Source organism: Giraffa tippelskirchi, chromosome 5 (genome assembly GCF_054371585.1).
Source record: "Giraffa tippelskirchi isolate mGirTip1 chromosome 5, T2T-mGirTip1v1.2.pri, whole genome shotgun sequence".
NCBI lineage: Eukaryota > Metazoa > Chordata > Mammalia > Artiodactyla > Giraffidae > Giraffa > Giraffa tippelskirchi.
Window position 1 is genome coordinate 73,436,491 of NC_137279.1, and position 16,222 is coordinate 73,452,712.

General features: G+C 46.3%; 1 protein-coding gene across 27 annotated transcripts in view; it reads right to left on the minus strand.

Moving 5' to 3' along the window:
* Nucleotides 1–255: 255 nt before the first annotated feature.
* PFKFB2 (6-phosphofructo-2-kinase/fructose-2,6-biphosphatase 2) overlaps nucleotides 256–16,222 on the minus strand; it is a 30,223-nt gene continuing 14,256 nt past the window's right edge. For 6 of the 27 annotated variants that reach the window (XM_081493657.1, XM_081493658.1, XM_081493655.1 and 3 more), the window contains exons 9-15: nucleotides 13,698–13,905; nucleotides 13,018–13,164; nucleotides 12,185–12,289; nucleotides 11,079–11,208; nucleotides 10,278–10,340; nucleotides 9,963–10,027; nucleotides 256–2,173 (exon numbers count right to left, since the gene is read on the minus strand). In XM_081493657.1, coding sequence (XP_081349783.1) covers nucleotides 2,111–2,173; nucleotides 9,963–10,027; nucleotides 10,278–10,340; nucleotides 11,079–11,208; nucleotides 12,185–12,289; nucleotides 13,018–13,164; nucleotides 13,698–13,905 — 781 coding nt within the window. In that variant the 3' untranslated portion in view covers nucleotides 256–2,110. Of the gene's footprint in view, nucleotides 2,174–3,335; nucleotides 6,317–6,668; nucleotides 7,091–7,760; nucleotides 7,859–8,994; nucleotides 9,338–9,962; nucleotides 10,028–10,277; nucleotides 10,341–11,078; nucleotides 11,209–12,184; nucleotides 12,290–13,017; nucleotides 13,165–13,697; nucleotides 13,906–16,222 lie in introns of those variants that run through there. The other 21 variants (XM_081493644.1, XM_081493646.1, XM_081493645.1 and 18 more) reach the window with 12 other exon arrangements.

Sequence of the window (16,222 nt, forward strand, 5' to 3'; positions counted from 1 at the left end):
TGATGTCACTATTTTGTGTATGTATTATGTACTATATATTATCCTGCTTTGTGTGTGATTTTAAAACTTAGCTGTATTTTTTAATAAAAAATAACTTTTATTGTATTTTTTATTACAAAAGCAATATATATTACTCAAAAATTTTAGCATGATTTTATTTATCCAGGAGATAAACTTTTCTCCAGAGAAATGCATCTCTTGGTTTATACTTATAATAAAAATCAATGAAAAAAAAAGTATTCAAAAGAAACCCACTGTGCCTTAACATATTTATTATCCTTTTCCAGAAGACAGATACTACATTCTGAAATTTTAATTTAAGGTAATACTATGGACATTAAACTTAAACTACCTAAATTTCTACCAAAAAAAACTGAACACAAATAACCATACATACAAGCAGACATTAATATAGAGATTTAAAATACCTTATGTGGATGAATAAATAACTAAATAACATTATCAGATCATCAAAAGACAATATATTTAGATGCAGAAAGAAACCTGCATCACAGAACAAAATCATTACAGTACAACACGCTATGAGCAGACAGATAAAAATTACCTGCTACAGAGCAGAGTCAGGAGACCTTTCTGAAGGCAGCCTTGTGCATTAAAATAAGGCCCTAGTTGCTGGTTGCTGAACTGCCAGCAGCCCAGTGCATCACACCTTAGATAACAGAGCCCTGTATCATCCACAATATTAAAGAACCATTTGGGAAAAGCTGCATTGCATTACTTTTCTTGCTACTCACCCTCTTGCCCAGCAAGTGGGCCATCTGAATGAAACAGGGAAAAAAGTTTTAAAAGCTAGAAATCTACTATTCTTACCAAAAAACAAACAAACAAACAAACAAACAAAAATATATATATATATATTTTGCTTGTATGATATAGTATCCTTGGGAGCTTCTATATCCTCTTTCAGGAGCAGAGGCATATTAAAATCTCATCTACAGAGACATATTTGTACATCTGACAATCGCTGATCTAGGGAATAATTACTTGGTTTATCTTCAAGGGAAACCACATGATCAATGCATTGAGGTGGGGGAGCTGGGAACCAAGGTTCTGCATGAAAGACCAGTAGACTAAAATGGTGACAACTAGCTAAGAGGAAGGGATTAGAAGACCAGATGCTCTTGAAGTCACAGCCACAGCTCTCTTAGATACTGTATCACGGCAGCAGACCTCCCAAAAGGGCAGGTCTCCCTACACCTGTCTTGACACCAAAAGAACTCCCTGGGATAGGTGATTCCCAAGGAAATTTCATTTACTTCTTCACGTGATCCAAATGGCGCCCTACTTTTCTCTCCATCCCTCATTCCCAACCACCAAAGAGATGACATCAGCCCTCTTAAACTTTGAGAGGCACACAGTATCAGTATCAGTAGAGAGCACAGCTTCTACAGAACAGAACTCAGAAGAAGAGCACCCATTTCGGGGAGTCTTGCAGTCAGATCCTGCCCTCAAGGGGCCTGGAACAAGAACAACTTCTCTAAATGAAAAGGTGGCTACTGATGTTGCTCTTCCATCTCCGCAGAAGAGACCTTTTGGGGACTAAATTTCTCAGATACCTTCCATCCACCTGGTGAATTTGCCTCTTGCTTCCAATGTGATGGAATAAGCGACCTATTACACTCTAGCCTGTGCACCTGGAGTGGATGCAGAGCTCAGCTCTTACAGCACAGAAAAGGTTTGCGGGCGAGTTCAGCCCTCTCACGAGGCAACAACTAAATCTGAAGTGCTGCATCTGTACATTAGGCAAAGAATATCCAGCCAGGAGGACAGTCACTGGTCAGATGTTAAACTGCTGAAACAGAACAGGATTGGCCAACATGGGCCAAACTCAGCAGAGAGGTGATCAAAACGCACCAGCTCAGGCTGTGAAACGTTTGCAGGCACAGGGAAGCCGAGCTTTTCAGGCTGACTGACGTTTCCATTAGGCATGAGGGGAAGAAATGGGGGGCAGCTTTTCCAGGCTCACTCGGGCGGCCCCGAATGTCCGAGCCCCACGGGACTTCCTGCTCCAGCCCCAGTGGAGCTGACACGCCCAGGTCTTCAGCAGACCCCAGTCTCCGGAAGCGGTGTGGCCTCGGCCTCCACGCCATCAGGAGGGCGACGTGGGGGACGCTGGAGACGGGAGCCTGCGCGAGGCCTGCGAGGTCTCTGCCTAGGAGCCGGAGAGGAAGAGAGACACAGCTGTTACACCACCGCCCAGGCGCTAAGGCAGGAAGTCGAGCAGAACCCCTCCCTTGCCTTGCCAGTGCCCCTGGCGCTTACAGCCCCCACACCCACACACACGCTGGACACGCTGACGGGCCTGTACACATCTATCTCCTCTTGGGAATCAGACAGACTCTTAACGGACTCGTCCCAGGCTTCTTTCCCTGAGGAAGCTGACCCTTGGGACCACGTCAGACCAGGCACTCCTTCCAGACCCAAGGCAGGAAGTGAAAGAGGTCAGGGCCCGATGGTTAAAGTACGCAGAGTTACATCGGCCAAAAGCCCAGGCCAAAAACAGTGATACTGCAGCGGGCAGGGGCTCCTTGGCTTCTGACGAGGGTCTCTACTGCTGTAGGTCTCCGAGTCCATCCTGAAATCGGTCATCAGAGCAGAAACCAAGTTTCTCCCATAAACTGAGATCCAATATTCGACCTTGCGAGAAATTCCTCCCCCTAGAACAGTGTTTCCCAAGTGTTAAATGTGCATCTGAATTGCCTGGTCATCCAGGAAGATTCTGATTCAACAGGCCTGGGGTGGGAGCCAAGAGCCTACATGTCTAATGAGCTCCTATTTCCTTGTTAACAAGGACTAAAGCATGAGAATAGTGGCATACTCTCATCTGTTTTTCCTATCCCAGAAGCAGTTTAATGCCATTTTATTCCGCTGGCTGTAATCTCTTTTAAAGAAATTTTAATCTCTTTTAAACAGGAAGCTCATATTTTAGAAGGAACAGTCCACTAAATTCTAAGAGATCTCCGAAGTTTTTTTTTTCCCCCAACAATGAGTTCCATGTTGCTAGTGTGAGTCACAGCACAGAGTCCTTTTTTGATTTGAAAAAAATTAAAGGTAATTTTCCCTTAATTCTTGTAGAGAAGCCAAAAAGGACACACAAAGTTCAGGTGCCTTCTACAATGTCCTTCTTATATTCCCCAGAAGGTGGTGCAAGAGAGCCACGCCTCCACCAAGCTCTCCAGTCAGTCCGTGCACTGGCTTTTGCTCGTCCGAGGCTCAATCATCAAGCAGTTTGAGGCAAAGTTTCGGGGGTGGGGGAGTGGGTGGAGAACACAACCCGAAATATAAAACAAAAAACCCAGAAGGCTTCTGAGAGATTCAAGTTACTCAACAATTTTATTTACCCATTCTACACGCACACACACAAAAACACATTTCAAATACATTTATATACCTTATAAGGATCTGAGTGCCATATTTTGACATCAATGTCACCAGATTAAATTAGAATGCTGCTAAGGATTTACATTCCTTCTTTCAACAGAGCTGTGCCTGGAAACCTGGAGGGCAGCTCTACTAGTGTGGTTCCCAATTCAGTCCATTCCCGGCCCATAACCCAGTCAGCATCGTAACCCAGGGGTGCTCAGCCCATCCCAGCCCCTCCAGAGGGCATAGCTGGTGACCACTCCTTTGCTTTTGCCACAGGAAAACTACCACCATATCAGGATGCATTGATTTTGTTATTTCTTGTCATACAAGAAATATATATATATATACACAAACAATTCAGGTACAAAGATCAATGAGTCATGGATCCCCAGTGAAAGGCTTTCTGAAAAAAATACTTTTGCTAAAATTTCCTTTAAATTTTTATTAATTAGATTATGATTTAGAGCCAAGTGGATGGCAGACTAAAAACAGTAGCATTATCCAATGGAATGCTACAGCCCATCACAAGGAAGCTGAGGACACAGGAAGTTCAGAAAGTGAGATCCTGCCTAGAAATGGGGGAATGGGTAGGATGACTTCAAGCAAAGGCAGTGATATCAGGCTCTAAGCTCACACCTCCTTAGCTCAGTTTACGAAATACCTTACAAGTGAGGTTCAGTATTCACTTTCTATAAAATGATTAGAGTTTGGCTGCTACTCTAAAAGAAAATGTCTACTGAAAATCATAGTGTACAGAACTTCCCCCTGAAGAAACTTCCTTTCTTTGTAGGACATGTGCAACAGACAGAGAATTACAGTAACATGCATACAGTGTCAACCGGTACAATGAGAAAACAGTCCTGTCAGCTTACAGATCTTAGCAGAGCCTGTCGGTTAATCAGCATAGGGACCCTACCACAGTCTGTCAGGCAGTCAGCATATAAATACTTCTAGATACAGTGTTCTGAACATGATGAGTCTAAATTAAACCCCTGGACATACTTCTGATATTTGTGTCACCTCGATCGCAAGTCAGAGCTCAACCCTGCCAATGCTGCAATCTGATTCAATTGTAAATCAAATTAAAATTAAAATACATAATTCCAAGAAAATTAAAATGTCTAATTCAAGTTAAAATATTTTAAAATGTATACTGGAAAACCTGTGTAAAGTTATGAAATTTCTGGAAAACAAACACATGGCTTCTGGGCTTAGCAAAGACGATGGAATGTGCACAAGAGTACACAACCCAGACAGAGTTCCCTCAATTATCAGACACGTGCTCCCCTCGTCCCGTGGATACGCCAAGCATCAGTGAGTTTCTCTGGTATGCAGAACTCCTACTCACAGAGACATCATAAGGTGGATTTATTTCCAAACAGCTATATCCTGTTTCTTCAAACTGCCAGTGCCTTTGAAGATCAAATGTGGGGTGTAAAGAGGAACACCCAGAACCTCACAGGAAACACTCAACTGTTTAGTTTAGGTAAGATACAAATATCTTGTTCTCCTAACTCTAACTTCTTGAGGGTTGGTGGAAAGTTAAAGTGAAGTCACTCAGTCGTATCCGACTCTTTGCGACCCCATGGACTGCAGCCTACCAGGCTTCTCCGACCACAGGATTTTCCAGGCAAGAGTACTGGAGTGGGCTGCCATTTCCTTCTCCAGGTGATCTTCCCGACCAGGGAGGGAGGACAAAAAAACACACAAAAAACAAAAACCAGAGACATGGATATGGAGCAGACACCTAGCACAATGCATCTTTTAAAAGATTTTCTTATTGTACTTTCTAACTGAATGCAAAACAATCTCTTTACCAAAACCAAAGCAAAGATAATACAAATAATAAATAAGAGCTAAATTCCATTTAAGGATTAAGATACAGGAAAAAAAGCCAGCTCACTAATCTGCCTTAGATTCCTCTTCAAATCTGTCACAGAATTCCTCATTCAGTTTTAAAGCAGAAAAAAGATAATTGAATATACAGTGATTTTTCCTTTCCCCATTTTCTAACAATAGATTGAATGTTAAAGCCTTCACCTATTTCTCCCATAACATAGGAGTCACTTAACATAATATAAGTCACTTTGCAACCCCATGGCCTATACAGTCCATGGAATTCTCCAGGCCAGAATACTGGAATGGGGAGCCTTTCCCTTCTCCATGGGATCTTCCCAACCCAGGGATTGAACCCAGGTCTCCCACATTGCAGGTGGATTCTTTACCAGTGGAGCCACAAGGGAAGTCCAGCATAACTGAAAGCCTCAACAAAAGGTGCTCTGGAGTTTACCCTTATTAGGATTTGTGATAGAGACATAATCATAGTAACGTGTATATATTACCGATACACATGCACGGGGGCTTCCCTGGTGGCTCAGGCGGTAAAGAATCTGCCTGCAATATGGGCGATCTGGGTTCGATCCCTGGGATGGAAAGATGTTCTGGAGGAGGGCATGACAACCCACTCCAGTATCCTTGCCTGGAGAATCCCCATGGACAGAGGAGCCTGGAGGGCTAGAGTCCATGGGGTCGCAAAGAGTTGGACACGACTGAGTGACTAAGCACAGCACAGCACAGCACACACTCAGGTAAGAAGGGGAGAGAAGGACAGAATTCCTCTAATATGTGGAGTAAAAGCTCTATTCCAGTCTACGCTCTCCTGACTTCTTCCTGCTGAAGCTTCTGTGGAGGGATCTTGCTCTAAAACCAAAGGATGCTGAAATCCTTGCCATCGTCAAGTTCTAATTTCTGGTGTCCATCATGAGATTGAGCCCACCTCTGGCTTCTCTTCTTGGGGAAGCAAACTGGCACATGGGGAGGTGGCGAAGTATCAGCAGGCTGAGGATCCTGGTGAGCACCCCCGTGCCCTGCGTCTAATGCGCCGAGGACCCTGGTGAGCACCTGCGTGCCCTGCGTCTAATGCAGGGGACTGTAACAGGGGAACATGATGCTGGTTCGTTAGAGAATTCTCTTCTCACTAAGAGTACAAACAGCCCAAAGCCAGCTGGGGATCAAAATGCTCTTTCTCATGCATTAGCTCTGAATCACTCTCACCTCACAGCAACAGAAAAGACTGAATGCCCATTTGGGCTAAAGAAGCCACCAGCTAAGCAAAGCTAGACAAGGCAGCCTTGTAAAAGTGCCACACGCATCTCCCAGACCCCATCATCCTGGGGGACAGTCCCACCTCCCAATCCTTTGTCTCATAAGTGGAGGACAAGAGAAAAGGCAGAAGGAAATCTCTACTCCACTTCGACACCCACATTCATAGACTCAGTGTGTTGCTCTTTCACAACTGTTCGTTTATTATAAATCACACGCCCACTCCTAAAATAACCTTCTTCAGGGAAGGACCTCTTCTCCTATTTGTGTCTCCTTCCTCCACCACCAGCCACCCAGCCCAGAGCTCCACAGACACAGATGCCAAGTACACATCATATAATGCCTCGACAGGAATAGGAGGTTACCTTACGTCTGGAAGGCAATTTTGAGCAGAATCTAGGCAAGTGGCCTTTGAAAACTGGCTGTGATGTCCAACCTACTTAGAATGTAGGAATAAAGGACTCAAGGTCACAAGCCAGCTGCCTGTGATAACCCTTATCATCCCACAAGTTTCATCTCAGTACTTCTCTCCAGTGTGCTTAAAACTCTCAGCTGCTATCACAGGTCATCTACATGATGTACAGATCTGTTCCACATCGCCCTGCAATGTAAAGGGTAAAAGCTGAACAGGTTGCTGCTGCCTGAAGTAACAATGAAGGGGTGACTTCATTCAATACTGTGATCAGCTCACACAGCTAACTCCAGGGAACTGTTCTTTCAGAACTATGAGAAATTCACAATTCCTCGGTTGATGCTTTGTCCAAGGAACTATTGCCCCAGTGTTTCTCAAACCAACATCATAAAACGGAGTTCTGACTTGGAGTGTGATTCAGAATCATCAGAGAAGCTATTTAAAGACCCTAATCCTTGAGACAGAGTCAGAATTAAGCCTAGAGTGAATCCAGGCCTGAGTATGTTTCACAGGTTTTACAGGGGACTCTCATGAATACTCCTAGATGAGAAGCACAACAAAAGGTCTCCTGTTGTTCAGTCGCTCAGTCGTGTCTGACTACCACTCCAGGGACTGCAGCACACCAGGCTTCCCTGTCCTTCACTGTGTCCTGGAGTTTGCTCAAATTTATGTCCATTGAGTCAGTGATGCTATCAAAGGTCTCCTATTACCAAATAAGAACATCCCTGGCAAATAGCTAACTATCTGTCACTGGTTACCTCTAAGAGACAGATTGATAACTTTGAGGTGGGGAGTCCTCTCTCTCTTTTAAAAATCTCATGAGAAACCTAGACTTGCCTTTCAGATAAATGCACATACATGTATTCGCATATTTTGTATTCAAAATTGGTGGGGAGTATGCCATTGCGGGCCACCAAGGAGCTAAGAATCATGCCTCTAAGCATTTTCAGTTTAACCCTGCAGAGAAAATAAAATGATACAGGTAAATAGTTAAGAGCTAGATCCCACTGGATTCCAAGACTCCTCTGGACATCAAGATGAAATAAAACAGTACCTTTAGTGAGGGAGATTAAATTTAACACTAGGTTTTCCCAACATTTGGGGAAAAATTTGTTCATTTAAAAAATTTTTTAACTTAAAAACCAATATTCAATATTGAATATTCCTTTTTAAGTTAAATAAAGGAATAGTGTTGAATATTACTAGAAAACAGTATGAACCCTTCTCTGCCTTTCCCTTGAGCAATTCAAACCTCAGCAATGATTCCTGAATCTAAGTCTGTCCTTCTAACAGTCCCAGACAGAGGTCACTGGCTTTGGCAGGAAAGTTCCTGTGGTTGGCAAAGAAGCTGGGAGCCACTGGAGAAAAGGGATGCCTGCCCTCCAAGGGCCGTACAAGAGCTAGAGACCAGCCTTCTCTCCTAAACCTCACCCCGCTGCAGCCTAGAGACCTACGTCTGAAAAGGACAAACCAAGGTATTTCCCACAGACCGAGAGCCAGCTTCCCTCGGGGCACTGGAGACTTCGGGATTGCTTCTCACGAAAGGGGACAAGAATTCTCATCCTATGTCTCCCTGCAGGCTTCAGAGCATCTGTGGATGTTCTATAGCCTGGGCTGACCCCTGCAGGACCTGACTTCCGAGGAAGGGAGAAGGGAAAAGAAAGGCTCCCCCAGGGCAGATCCACCGAGACTCACTGCAGAGAACAGCAACAGAGGCCAGACTCCCCTGACACCCACCGCCCCTCCCGTCCTCAACAGACACACAGGGCCACAAGTCACACCACAACCCAAAGGGGACGTGAGAGGGAGGAAGACAGCAGGCAGGCACGGACTGCGGGGAGCACACTTCAGAGAGACAAAGGTGGAGGGGAAAGGGGCCCCACTTTACCAACACAAGGATGTGACTGAATTTATAGGCGCTGTGGACGGACAGGAACATAGCATGCTCAGCCTCAGCCCCAGCCATGCCAGTCACCCCAGGAGAGGGGAGCCCTTCTCCTCCTCCTCCAAACCACCCTGACCTGGCCTGAAACACCCAGCTCGCCAGCTTGCCCCTGGGCAGGGAGACGGCTCACACAGTGGACTAGCTAAGGTTGGTCTAGAAACATGTGACCTCACATTCTTTGCTGAGATTCACGGTGTGGGGCCAGGAGGGGGGGTGGGGGCTGGAGGTCACACGACTCCTCAGTGATTAGTGACGAGGGCAGGGGGCCAGGATGGGAGGGAGACACACGGTTACGCCACCGGAATGCTGACTTGGGTCTTCGGCTGGTCGGCCCCTTCTTGCGTGTCCAGGGCACGGAGAGGGCTGAGGGGCTGGAGGGGCCGGCTCCCAACACTGTAATTTCTTGGACGCCTTATTGTATTCGAACTGGACAGAGGCGTAAAGCTGTTCCTTCTCATCCTTACAGGGGTTTGGTTCTTGGGAAAGTTGTTCTAATTGGAAACGAGGGACACCACACAAATGAAAGCCAAGCCAAAAGCTCACTCATCAAGGTTAAACAACGCTTGTAACCACAACAGCCTCCTCCACTCCTGCTCCTCTGCAGACAGGGTCTCTTATAAGACATGGGCCATAGCCTAGTCCCCCAGCCCTGGGAAGCTAAAGGGTTGTAGAGGGGAGAAGTTCCTTGAGCATCACACTTCGAAGTAAGAGAGAGGCTCAAAGAAAGGAAGGGGCTTATTTAAGATCACTCAGATTACCAGGGCAGACCTAGGAACTAACCTATACTTCCTGACCCCACCTTCCAGGAACCTACTTTCCAAAGGGAGTGCTTTCTAGGGGGAGGATATTTGCATATCACTTCTGCCAAACACTTTTCATATTTCATTGGATTTCCAAGAGCCAATTGTCAAGGTTAAGACTCATGAAAGAGATACTAATTTTCAAAAATAGTAATTCCAACATCTCTTCCTTTTGGAAGTAAGCAGGCTACGTAGGACTTGAGTTCTGGATCTGTTTTTCTTTCTGGACATAAAAGAAACCCCAGCCTCTCGATGTCAAAGGTTCAAGACTCAAGGTGGCGGGGAGCTTGCATGTCATCCATGGAAAAATACTTACGGTTGGCTTGTCACGGTGAGTGTTCACAGCCTCCACGTTGAGTTTAATTGTTTCCACTTTGCACCCTGAGAAAACAGAGAGGACTTCAGGAAAAAAAGCTTCAAGAAAAAGCCCTTAGTTTCAGTTTGGTAATAAAAGAACATAGATATTCCCAAATACATACATACATCCTTTCAAAAGTGGAAGGCACTGAGGGAACCTCCCCCGGTATACAGGAGTGATGAAGTGAACTTCTAGGCAAACTTCGGAGAAAATTTAAAAACCCTGACCTTCCCCAATCCCCACCTCCTGCCCAGTTCCTAGGCTCATCATTACCGTAGGCCACGGGAGTAAGTTTGAAGATGGTATGGAGAGGGCACCTCAGGTACGGTAGCTCATCTGAAAACAGAAAGTCCAGGTGGAGGAAATCTCAGTATTATGAAACAAGGTCAAGTTAGTGGAAGCGAGCATCTAAGGGGCTCATGAGTTTTCTTTACCTTGACCTGGAGTTGGACAACTCCTCCCCTAAACCCCAGACAATTACCAACACAGCCTCCAAGGAAGCCACCCAGACTACTGAGTGGCTCAGAAAGGAAATAAGCCCACTTCAGATCTTTCCTTGCAGGCAAAACAGGAGTAAGTGCTGTGGCCAGTGACCCACGAAGGGGGAGACTGGGGCTCAGGTGGGTACACCAGAGGTCAGTGTGCAGGCTTCTCGGCAGCGCAGGAAGATCAGGAAGGGAAGGAAAGGGCATATCAAAGATACAGGAGCACTTCCTTACTGCTACCCCAGAAACCTGTCTACCCCGAATCCCAAGGACGAAGATGCTTCTAAGACACCACCCTCCCTGGAGCTCAAGTAACATGCCAGGAATGTTCAACCACTTTGCTACTGCTGCCAGGCATGTGAGATCAACACTGCCCCTCCAGCCAAGCAGGACCGAGAGCCCCAGCAGCAGCTGCTCTCCACTGGGAGCTTTTGCACCAGCAGAGGAGTTGGCCCCGAGGCTGCTGGGAGCCCTGCACTGCTGACTGAAGAATGTACTCAAGTCTGAGTGGAAGAGGGGGAGGTCTGGTTGCCAGGCATCCCAGTGCCACCCCAAGTCCAGCCTCCCCACCCTCCCCACCCCATGGCACCTGCGCCCTTGTCCAAGAAGTAGGCCAGGAGGCAGCGCATGACAGCCTGGTGGGAGATGACGAGGACGTTGCCCTGGCGCTCCAGCTCCATGATGACAGGCTCCAGCCGCTGCACCAGGTCCTGGTACGACTGCAGGGGAAACGGGGCGGGCTGGTCGGAGGCCAGGCGCGAGCTGGCAGCCAAGTCAGTGGCCGTGTCCAGAGTTCAGAGGCCGCTTCTTTCTCCCCAGATGGCTTTCCTCCTGGAGGTTCAGCAACTTCATGTCGCCTGCTAACCACCCCCATCCCCGGTATCTCTTGAGAATCTTCAGACCCTTCAAGAGCTATATGCAGACCAAGAAAACTGCGCGTCAAGAAAATCTGAACGCAACCTGTGTTTTCTATTTTTTTTCTCCCTACAGAGTAGGCAGAGTAAGGTAACAGAGGGTCCTAGGAATTTCCTAGACCCTATAGCTTTATTTTGTTTCCCTTTGCCTCACACATCCCTAGACTATGAAGCCACTTAGACCAGCAAGCTGTCGTAAACACTGCAGGAAAATCCTTCATACCCCATACATTTACTTGGTGCCTATACCTGCTTGGGTGTGGATGGAATAAAAGAAAAAGAAGCTATGAGGACTTCCCTGGTGGTCCAGTGGTTAAGAATTAGCCTTCCAACGCAGGGGACGCAGGTTTGACCACTGGTCATTGACGTGAAATAAGATCACACATGCTACGGGAAGCTTAAGCTCATGGCCACAACTAGAGAGAAGCCTGTGTAGCCAACACTTGCCGCAATGTGCGATCCCACGTGCTGCAACCAAGACCAAATGCAGTCAAATAAATAACAAAGAAGTATTAAAGAAAAAAAAGTTTAAAAAGAGTCTGCTGATTCTAAAATATACTCAACAACAGAGGCCATCTTGTCATCCCTTACCTGGGGATCTTAACAAATTGACTGCCTGAGCTGAATTAAACACAGCAGGACCCAAAAGCAGGAAGAAAAACTAAGTGATACCTTAAGTACCCCTGGAAGGTCCCCAAACTCATATTCAATCCTTCCCCCAAATTAAAGCTAAACCCTAAGCAAAGGATGGGACAGTCGCCCCACAGGAAGGGAATCTCACCTCCCCTCCAGGATATCGATACAGATATTTCTCTTCATCTCGAAGCGCAAACTCGTCTGGGTACTGCTCCTGAATCTCTGCGTAAGTCATCTCCTCACACACGCCCTGCAGGAACCACACAGCTCAAAGAGGCAAACGGACACACACAGCCCCCCAAATGAAGAGGTGACCCTGAAGAATATCAGTTGTCAGCGCCAGGCACTGGGCCGGCTCCCTTCACACACTGTAACTGACCAATTCCCAGAACGAAGGCTCAAGCTCAAGCTGCCGCTTTCTCCTGTGACTGGGGAGCTGAGAGGTCAAGAAAAGTCAGCAGGAAAAAGGAGGGGAAACGGGAAAGGAGGGAAACTCAATGCTCTGGGGAATTCTTATAGGAGGCATAAAAGTATACAGAGGACGGAAAGAAAAGGAAGTGTCTACTTCTGACCTCAAGGACAGAGAAACGCAAAAACAAATTGGAAAGGACTTTTCAACAGCTGACCAAGTGACCTAAGCAGAAATCAGACAAGATATGAGTTGTCAGCTATTTCCTTTTCCTAGGAGGAAAATATATGAAGGAAACAAATGGAGCTTCACTCTCCCCAGGTGCCAGGGGCCATGTCAAAAATTGGTTTGGGTGTTGGCACAGGTACATCAAGCAGGTGGGAAGCCCTGAGCGGGGACACAGCTGTTCTCACTTCCTCCTCAGACCAGCCACAGATTCAGCTTCCTCAAAGTCTCTACTTGGCAATTCTGGTTTTCTAGATAGCACAGCCCATATGGTGACTTCTGAGAGTTCCAGCCTGAACAGGAGACCTTAACTGGCTTTTCAGCCATCAGAAGTTCCTACTCACAGCATCAATCTCGTTCAGAATCTTCCACTGCTCATAGGTCACCCCCAGAGATTCAGCGGTCTGGATAGTCCTCTTCAACTGGCTTGTCCACACTTTGAGGTCTGCTATCTCCTGTTCCTCCAGAAACTTCCTTAGAGCCTGGGCAAACTGAGGCATGAAACAAAAAATGTAAAAGAAAACACACACAAGCGGACTTCCCTGCTGGTCAGTGGTTAGGACTGCAGGCTTCTACTGCACGGGGCACCAGTTTGATCCCTGGCTGAGGAACTAAGACCCTGCATGCCAGGCATGGTGAAGTCAAAAAGAAAACACACACACACAAGCCAATTCAGCCTAAATAGGACAATGTACATGACCCCAGTCAAACTCTGAAAGGTGCTACACAGTTATAATAAACCCAGGAGGAAATGAACTTCAACCAGAGCACCCTGTATTGTGCTGGGCATACAAGTTGAGCCCATAAATATCTGATGGCTGAATGATCACAGCAGAAATGGTTCCAAGTTATGCACCCTCCAGTGCAAAGCTAGAATCCATGAACAAGAAAACATCTCTTCACTGAAATCACAACTTAAGCCTAATAGGATTCAGTAAGAAGTTAAGGGGATCAAAGAGATGACCTCCACCACGTCCTTCTCACCCTAAGCCTGGGGAATCCAGCCTGCTCACTAACTACTCACCTGTTTTCCTCGCACCGAGAGGCCTGAGTCACCCCCAATCTTCCCCAAGAGGTTGAACTCGCTCTCTCCATGCCGGCAAAGGTAGATGGTACGAGGGTGGACGTGGATATTCATGAGGTAGTAGACAATCTTGCTCTGGATGTAGTCCTGGACTTTGTTCACGAGAAATCGCTGGCCCACGTTTATCACCTTGATGAAAGAAAGATCCCTGGGACAAAGCAGGAAAAAAAAAAAATCCCCTCGGTATGAAAATCTGAGGATAACAGGAGGGGAAAGGATCTGCAGAGCGACTTGAGGCCCCGAGAGGCTCTTCTGTCTCTCCCGTGACACCCCCACCCACGTGGAAGGAGCCAAGTGGAAAGAGATGGGTCACTCACTCCTCAGAACCAAGGTGCAGCAAAATGTCCTGAACTCGTCGGGCAGCACCACGTCCTCAGTGCCCACCCTATGCCAGGCACTGTGGCTAAGTGTGGTGAGCAGAACTCAGGCCTCCCCTCAGAGGCTAGACTAGATGACCTGGTGATCTTGGGAACCCTGAAGTTTGCTGAGAAGCACAGTGTCCAACCAAGGTGGTCAAGACAGAGTCAGAGTACAGCATCCCCCCGAGGGGAGGGACAGGGAGGAGGGAGCAGAACCACAGACAGATATCTCTGCACATTCCCTCCGTCTACATATCAGTCAAGCTTTTTTCAAAGGCACTCACAAAGGCTGCTTTGGGGCCATCAAAGAATTTTTCTCACTATAAAAATAACAAGTGTTGGGCTTCCCTTGTGGCTCAGTGGTAAAGAACCCACATGCCAGTGCAGGAGACACGGGTTTGATCCCTGGTCTGGGAAGATCTCACAAGCTACAGAGCAACTAAACCCATGTGGCACAACTATTGAGCCTATGATTTAAAGCTCACAACTGCTGAGCCCTCACACCACAACCACTGAAGCCGGCATACCCCAGAGCCCGTGCTCGGCAACAAGAGAAGCCACCGCAATAAGAAGCCCATACACCGTAACTAGAGACGAGCCCCCACTCGCCACCACCAGAAAAAAGCCTGCACAGCAACGAAGACCCAGCACAGCCAAAAATAAATAAAACCACTTAAAAAATAGTAACTGTTTATTCCAAAAAAATTTTTTAAAAGAAAGATGCAAATTAAAATCACCCATAACCCTACCACCAGAGGTAACATCTATAAACACACACACATACACATATTCTTCTTGAATATTTTTCAATGTAGGACTTTGGGTTAACTAAAGAATATACTATTATGCCATATCTAGAGCAGTAGTTTTCAATTTCTGTATTAAGTAACATCTCCAAACACTAACATTGTGGGCAACACAGTGAAAGACTAAAAACATGAAGCAGACCACTGAAGCAATTTAACAATGGACTATGCACACTCTCTCACCATTTGCTTGGCTGCAGAGCTGTATTCTTATCTCAATACATGCTTTTATGAAGACCACCTTCTTATAGGTCTCCCTGTGCACATATCATTCTTCAACATGGACTTGGCATTTTGCTACAACTCTTATTGCTCTCACACATCAACTTAATCTGCAATTCCAGGCCACACTGCCGATAGATACTGCCATACTAAGCAATAGATAAAAGCCATATATATATATATATATATATATATATATATATATATATATATATGGCCTTCCCTGGTGGCTCAGCTGGTGAAGAATCCACCTATAATGCACCCCGGTTTGATTCCTGGGTTGGGAAGACCCCCGGAGAAGGGATAGGTTACCCACTCCAGTATTCTTGGACTTTCCTGGTGGCTCAGTCGGTAAAGAAACCACCTGCAATGCAGGAGACCTGTGTTCCATCCCTGGGTTGGGAAGATCTCCTGGAGGAGGGCATGGAAACCCACTCCAGTATTCTTGCCTGGAGAATCCCCATGGACAGAGGAGACTGGCGGGTTACAGTCCATGGGGTCACAAAGGGTCGGAAACAACTGAGCAACTAAACAACAACAACATGCATATGTGTATGCTTATGTGTGTGTGTGGGGGGGGGGTGGTTAGTCGCTCAGCCATGTCAGACTCTTTGTGATCCCATGGATTATAGCCCGCCAAGCTCCTCTGTCCATGGGATTCTCCAGGCAAGAAAACTGAAGTCGGTTGCCATGCCCTCCTCCAGGGGATCTTCCCAACCCAGGGAACGAACCCAGGTCTCCTGCATTGGCAGGAGATTCTTTACCACTGAGCCACCAGGGAAGCTTCCTACACATGTGTAATAGATTATGTTTTATGCAAAATAAATTGACATATTATGTCATTTACATATGTAATATATGTACACATATACATAGATATTTTATACACACACACATACACAATAAACTTTAAAAACTGATCAAAAACTGATTACACACCTTAAAGGAGTGCCCTACAACACCCCAATTCAAAACTACTGATTTAGAGCAGTGGTTCTCAACCAGGGGTGAGTTAGCTCCCCAGGGGACATTTGGTTAAGTCTGGAAACCTTTTTGATTGTCACAGTTTGGGACAGCT